This window comes from Cryptomeria japonica, chromosome 7, assembly GCF_030272615.1.
Source record: "Cryptomeria japonica chromosome 7, Sugi_1.0, whole genome shotgun sequence".
In the NCBI taxonomy this organism is placed as follows: domain Eukaryota; kingdom Viridiplantae; phylum Streptophyta; class Pinopsida; order Cupressales; family Cupressaceae; genus Cryptomeria; species Cryptomeria japonica.
In genome coordinates, this window is record NC_081411.1 from 320,144,305 (window position 1) to 320,152,522 (window position 8,218).

The 8,218-nt window shown below is 33.0% G+C and overlaps 1 protein-coding gene across 1 annotated transcript; it reads left to right on the forward strand.

Moving 5' to 3' along the window:
- Nucleotides 1-5,085: 5,085 nt before the first annotated feature.
- On the forward strand, nt 5,086-6,158 carry LOC131051590 (serine acetyltransferase 5). The gene has a single exon (XM_057986168.2). It carries the CDS (start codon nt 5,200-5,202, stop codon nt 6,031-6,033), a length of 834 nt encoding a protein of 277 aa, XP_057842151.2. The 5' UTR covers nt 5,086-5,199; the 3' UTR covers nt 6,034-6,158.
- The last annotated feature ends 2,060 nt before the right edge of the window (nt 6,159-8,218 follow it).

Genomic DNA, 8,218 nt, shown 5'->3' on the forward strand with positions numbered 1-8,218 from the left:
TTATGTGCACAAGAGCTCAACAAAGAACGGAATGTGGTTGCAAGTAGGATCATAGTGTAGCCAAAATGATCATTAGGGTTTGATAATGAAGAAGGCATCTCCTTAAATAGAAGACACAATATGAAATGGAGGGATAAGATTGAGAGGTGTAAAAAAAGGAGGTCGGCTAGGATTAGAGGGTAGGTAGAAGAAATAATAAAATAATGAAAGAGGTAGGTAGTGTAGGAATTAAGAGATGAATGACATGTGTCATGTGTAGAAAAAGATAATGAATTAATTAAATAAATAAAGATTTATTTAATTAATAGAAGAAATGAGATAATTAAATAAATAAAATATTTATTTAATTTAGGAAAAAGAATAATTTAAATAAATAAATGTATTTATTTAAATGAGAAATGAGGCTAGAAGAGGATAAATGAATTAATTAAATAAATAAAGATTTATTTAATTAATAGAAGAATTAGGCTTAGATAATTAAATAAATAAAATATTTATTTAATTAGACATGACAATTTTGGGTGTCTACACAAAGTATTAAGGATAAGGGATTACCGGAGAAAGGAAGGAATCTGACACCACTGTTGCTGCCTCAGTCCACATCTATACCCTGACTAACACGATAGGGGTATAAAACAACCAAACAAATTCAGAAAGAAGACGTTTCAGGTATGTCTTCATCTCCTAAAGGAATGGTAATAATTGTTGCTAAGATATTGCAAAGAGTAATATGTGTATCTAAAGTATGATAGAAATCACTTTAGTATGTCACGAATGTTAAACCATTTCACACAGCTAATTATAACTGTAACAAATCTACATTATTTCAGTAACTTACTGTATGTCGCAAACTCAGAAAATATGCTCGACTGGTTAAATGATACAAACAAGTTATAATGCACGACAGTGTTTAGATTTATGGTTATAATGCCAAATTCGCCTGTGCTTGTATTAAACCGTAATTATTCATCATTCAACCTGTATAACATATTAAACTGCAACTATTTATGTGAATTGATAGAGTTGTGCATTTCTAGTAATTAAACTTAATGTCATATATGTATTTATGATCCCAAGTGGTCACAATCTGATACGCATAAGCAATTTATAATAGTAATAAATATGAATAATGTTATGCTAAGGAATTGACACTAGACTTTCATAGTACGTCTGATATATTTTGATATACATAAGTAGATTATTATTAAAGTTAAACCACAAATGGCATAAGTGAGCTCCTTAATGATTTCCTTTTCTGTTCACCTGATATAATAACCATAAGATTATACATAAATTGGATAAAGCGAACTGCTGAAATACTGACAGATTATTTTACAGATCTGAAAATAAAACATACTGTACAATCTTATGTCAATAACAATAAAAATGAATCTACTCACTAATTTACTTAAAATCCCAAGAAGGCAGAGTGGTTGGGAGAGGAGGATAACCGTCTCAGTTGTCCACCTACTGATCCATGTAAGATCAGTAGGCCAGTAGGGCATATGACTGCTACTAGGCCTGGGACTGGCAATTAATAAGCCCCTCTACAATCTGAAACTTCCTTGGTTTAATAATTTTAGGGTGAGGCAAGGAATGAATTGTGGGGATAAGACCCACACCACTAATAGTAAGCCAAAGGGGCATAATGACTGCCTTTGGATCCAGAGTGGGATGGATGGGCTAACCGAATCATTCCCTGTGCTACCAACTATGGTTATTAAAGGAAAAAAAATATGTTATAAACCATATAAGTTGCAATTGAATAAATCTTGTTTCCGCTGCATATGTATAATCTGAATAAAGTAATTTATGTATGTTCTACTGTGATTTTTCTTTGAATGAGCAAGTAAATATAAGATTATAAACCAAATTGAATTATTAATTCAATATTAGAAAGAAGACTATGTTTCTCTGTTATGACTATTGGTATCTAAGAAGTTGGAAATATGATATTTAAGATAGTTTGTTTCCTAATCAATTTAGTTTAAGTCATAAGTATGTTGAGATGGATTAATTATGGGGAAAACAAAGCTAGTCCTAGTAGGGGACATTACACTTCTTGCAACGGGATATCAACAAAATGTCAGTTCTTTATCCAACCAATCGCTTTGATCATTTGATCTGCTATCCTATCCGCTCCTTGAAGATTTCCATCAATCTCTTTGAGAACCCATCAATGATGCTCATTCATCATGAGGTCACGCATCTAGTATGTTCAATCTTGAGTTTACATCATTGACGCTCATCAATCATGAAGTCAATCAAACTCATCCTTTCAAATCATCAAATCTTGAGTTTATATCATTGACCCTTTTCGATCATGAGGTCAATCAAACTCTATCGATCATCAATTCAAGCAAAACATCAAAGTAATCAGAGAATTGACACTTTCATCAACCATAGTTGCAGTAATAAAATAAATTTTATCGAAAAATCGATTTCGCAAAAATCCAAACAATCCAATCGTCAATTCTCTCAATTGATCTCCCGAGGGGGCATCCTCATATTACAATTTATCAAACATCGTCTGGGGCATCATATTAAATCGTATCAGCAATATCATCGAATTGATTTTTCTTTGAAGCGATGCGTCGTCACACATCAGTTCAAAGAGGGGCAAAATGTATACATCTAAAAATTGTCTGAAGATAATTAATTAAATACGCAGTTATTTAATTAATAACCCTTCCAAATTAATTGAATTCATAAATAATTTGATTAGTTTCCCCATTCATCTACTTATAAATAAATTTAAGGATTTATTCATTTTAGTTCATTTCATATCCCCCCTTTAATGAATTAATTCCAAAACTAATTAATTTCTTCCATTTAATTCATTCTTTTAATCTCATAATTGGTTAAAACAAATCAAATAATGATTTGTTGAAATTAATTATATTTTCTTAATTATTTAAAAAATTTAATTCAAATGAGCATATGGCTCCTAACTTCTAACCACCTAACCTAATCCCCCTTAACCTAACCCATTCTATCTAATCCCGAGTTTAACTAACCCTATCCTATCTTGCAAATCCTAACCTCTTTTATCCTAACCTCCAATGGGTTGGATATTCTCCCTTTGAGACACATGGCACTTTTGCCACATGTCTCCTCCCTTGGACACTTGCCCTCTCATGAGCAAGGTTCCTTGACACTTGTCACCACAGAGATGACAAGTGTGCCTTCCTCCAACCTCTTCTCCAACTTCCCCAATCTTAGCCCTTGATATCTTCATATCAAATATGGACCGTCGATTCCTGCAACCTCATCTTTGGCCTTGGAATTCCTATAAATACCCCTCATTTTAGAGCAATAAAGATCCTTGCATCCTAGATTTTAGCATCATTACTATAGGCATTTTTATTTCAATCAACTAGCATAATTAGCATTTTTTATTAATCATGCATCTCATATCATTCTGGATTAGTCTAGCTTAATTTGCTTAATCTTTCATTCTTTTAGTTTGCATTCATATAGATTAAATCCTCTGTCTTGGTGTAATCAAGTAACTGGTATTGCTTAGATAAATATGAGAACAAATCTATACTCGCATCTTTAAGGAGACAATAAGTTTATTTATCATGGTTTTTACATTTATTGATTTTGATCAACTAACCATGCATGTAATGATTTATTGAGTGTTTGTGTTGTAGATACAGATTCTAGATTTCACACATAGACATTTCTCTCTTATTCAACCCACTTTCTTTTCCCTTTCTTCCCCCACACCTAGTACCATGCCTTAGCTCGAGGATTTTGGGAGATTTTTTTTGTCTCATCGTCCTTTTATTTCCTTCTATCGTACTTTTTTAATTTTCGTTTTCTTATAAGTACTTGTTTCTCCTTCTCTCCACTCCATATTTCTTATTGCTTTGTCGTTCCTTCTCCCACACCTAGTACCCTGCCTTAGCTTGAGGATCATAGGAGATTTTTTCATCTCACCATCCTTATATTTCTTTCTATTGTATTTTTTCCAATTCTTGTTTTCTTAGAATTGTTTCCCCTTCTCTCCACTCCCCATATTCTTATGGCTTTAGTTAATTACATCATGTTTTTTATTAACTTAAATATTCTGATGTGTTCATAATGTGTGCTCTTTTTTGTCATCATTTAATCTTTATTTACAATAATTTATGGACTCTTTCTTGTACATTTGGTATCACCTTAGTTTTCTAATACAAAAAAGTATTGAATAATAACTATTATAATAAATTTACTAAATTTATTAATTTTTATAATTTTTATTTAATGATCTTATCTTTTCAATCAAAGGAATTTTATGAATATTATAAATTTAATGATAATAATTAAAATTTAAGTAATCATATTGAGAGCCATTTTGCAATGCTAGTAAGGTACACAATCTTATGTACTTCAAATTAAGTTGTCCTAATTAGGTATGCTAACATTATTACTATTGTCTTTAGACAGTAGTGTCGCGGTTTAAACACTTCGTTGGTGAAGCGGCCACCAAGGTTTAAATCCCTGTTGGGCCATTGTGCTCGCAAGGCCTTGTGCCTTGGCTGGGCCATTGTGCTTGCAGATTTGAAAAAGTGTAATTGTTTTTTATCAAAAAAAAAAAAAAAACCATTATTACTATTCGAAATATGAATTATAAGAGACTATATATGTTGAATGTTGTTATCGTGTATAAGACCTATTCTATATTTACGTAATAATCTTCAATTTTTTTATCCACCTTTTGTATGTCAATATATTCAATGTCCGATAATCTTTATATCAATCATCCTAACTAGATGTCTAAATGAAATTGGAAAGCTCAAAATACACTTAAGAACATGATTTTTTTTTTGTGCGCATGGGAACCACAATTTCCAAAACTCATTTAACAATCATATTTGCACGTCACGAAATATATGATCGTCATCCTCTACGTAAGTCCGAAATTAAAATAAACAATGAAAAACAAAAACGATCCACTAGCATACCCGGCGGATTTGACCACTGTGCAGAAGAATCGCCATTATATTTTAATGATAAACCCGAATTCCCTATGTTTTCCCCTACATTCAGAAACGTTATTGACTTCTTCCACTTCACGGGGCAGCCAATCGAGCGCACATATCATTGACGAGATTGCGTGTATATGCTGTTACTTGATGCTATAAAATCCCCTTCTCCCCAAGCCGGAAAAGCATAATTAGAGGTAGCAAATAATCTTTATACACACAGAGAATGGGAATGTTGCACAAGGAAGAGGAGGAGATATGGGAGCAGCTGCGGCGGGAGGCGGCGGAAGAGGCAGAGGCGGAGCCGCTCCTGGCAAAGTATCTGAACGCCACAATCCTCGTCCACAGGACAATGGAGAGCGCGTTGGCATTCCATCTGGCCAACAAGCTTTCGACCTCCATGCTGCCTAGCCCGCTGTTCTATAACCTACTGCTGGACGTCTTTACACAAAACCCCGAAATAGGCCACGCTATTCGAGCCGACATTCGCGCCGTCAAAACCAGAGACCCCGCCTGCATTTCCTACTCTCACTGCATGCTCGGCTTCAAGGGTTTTTTAGGCTGCCAGGCGCACCGCGTGGCGCATAGGCTGTGGTCTCAGGGTCGATTCTCGGTAGCCCTGGTTATCCAGAGCAGGGTTTCTGAAGTGTTCGGCATGGACATTCATCCTGCCGCTCGGATTGGCGAGGGCGTGCTCTTTGACCATGCGACGGGACTTGTTATCGGCGAGACCGCCGTCATTGGCGACGACGTCACCATTCTGCATCACGTTACCCTTGGCGGCACCGGCAAGCATGGCGGCGACAGGCATCCCAAAATTGGGAACGGGGTTTTGATTGGCGCGGGGGCTAGTATTCTGGGGAACATTAGTATTGGCGAAGGGGCTAAGATTGGAGCAGGGGCTGTGGTGCTCATTGACGTGCCGCCCAAGACTACTGCTGTTGAAAACCCTGCCAGATTAATTGCGGGAAAGCATCATCCTAGCATCTTGAATGCGTGTCCCTGTAAAAGTGTGGATCATATGTCTTTCATTCCTGAATGGTCAGATTATGTTATTTGAGGTTGCTTTCAGAAATTCCATTTATGTTCTTGGCCTTTTCTTTCTGAACTGTGTTTGTCTTTCAAATATCTGGACAGTGTAATTTTAGAATTCCCATGCAAATATTTATAATTATGTAATTTTAGAATTCACATGCAAATATTTGTTTATAATTATGTAATTTTAGAATTCACATGCAAATATTTGAGGTTAATTTCAGAAATTCCATTGGCCTTTTCTTCCTGAAATGATGCTTGTCCTTATAAGCTTGAAGCTGGCTGAGAAGCTTATGGCAGTTTGCATGAAAATGAAGTCTAAAATTCGAAAAATAATAAAATTTATTGGATCATTTAGTTGGAAAAGGATATTAATTTTTCATACATCAGCCTTGATATTTTAGTTAGCCCCTCTGCAAAACCTTTGTTAGGATTTAGTTTTTTATTAGGAGGATATTCAAAGATTTCTTAAGAAAGAAAAGACAAAAAAGATATGTGAATTTTGTAATTGATGAGAAATAATTTATGACAAAAATCAATATTGACATAAGTAGAGCTATCAATAAAGAACTTGACAACAATAAGTTCATTTGTTCATCACAAATGATATTGTACATAATTACAACATAAAAAGTTGCATTCATTGACATCATTTGTATCAAGTAGCACTACAATAAAAGGGATAGTAATGATAAACTTGGTATAGTTAGGTTTTTGAAACAATGAATCAAATTTTCAACTTAAAATATATCTTCTAATACACATTAATATAATATAAATAGTAATCAATTGGAAGGAGGTCAAAACATTTTACTCATACTTTGACCTAATATACATAATACTAACAATCATCTGATGTTAGTTTTATCTTTGATGTTGTTTTTATACACTATTAATGTGTATGCAATAATCGCAATATATAATTTAGTAGGTCACCTCCCTTTCATGTGTTTTTCTCTTCTTCACCCTCGCTTGTTTCTTTTCTTTCCCAACCCCTAGTACCTTACCTTAGATCAAGGATCATGAGATTTTTTTTTATCTTATCATTCTCTTCCTTCATTATTTTATTATATTTTTATCCTTTTTTTCTTGAAACGTTCCTTCCCTTCTCTCCAATTCCCATCTTCTTATATCTTTCCTTAACCCTTTTGGTATGTTTATTGTCTCTTTGCTATGTTTGTGCCACTTTATATATTTCTTCTTCGTATCATGAAATATTCATTGTGTCATTTTGATTAACCTAAACATTCTTTACCTTCTTTACATGTTCATAATGAATTCTTGTTTTTGTCATCCTTGCATCTTTTGTTCACTTTTTCCTTGATTTATCACTATAATGTCCACTCTTTCTTGCTAATCAATCTCCACATGTGGTGTAAAATTTATCATTTATTATAACATTTTTCTCAACTTTGGATTCAAATGTGTGTGGATCATGTAATGAAAATTTCATTTTTGGTTGAATTTGGGAAACATCATGACAATGCATGATTCATTTGTGCTATCAAATAAAAATATAGTTAGCATAGTTGTGACTTATTTACCTAGTTTATGTAAGCATGCCATAAGTATAGGATAGAAGATTTAATTTTATGGGTATTTGTTTCCTTTGCCAACTTTTCTTGTCATTCTCTTGGCATGTGTAAACTCATATAGGTATATGAAAAATGTTACATTATTTTTGTAATGTTTAGGATTCTTAACAATTTTGTATTTGGTAAATGGAAATCTTATATATTCTCAACTACTTGGCTTAATACATGTTTCTATTCAATGTAAAATGGGAAAGTTATGTCATTTTATTTCTATTCTAGAATTACATTTTGTAGAAGAAATCAAACTTTAAAACCTAACAAATAATTTTTACTTCTATAAATTAAATAAAAAACCCTAAATTTAAATGGGGACTATTATTACATATCAAAACTTAGAAGGTAATTCATATTTCACAAAGATGCATAAGGGTTCTAAAGTTTTATAGTTTAAAGTTGTAAAAATTGAAATATAGATTTTATTTATAGCATTTATAAACCAACATGTGAACTTCAAAATTTCATAATTTAAAGTTGATATAAATAAAAATTTGGCAAATGCAACTTATAAAACTACAAATCTACATATGAACTAAGTCTATAGTGTAAAGTTGGCAATAATCAAAATTTTGTTGCAATTTGCAAGAGCTACAAATTTGCATGTGAATTCTAAAATTA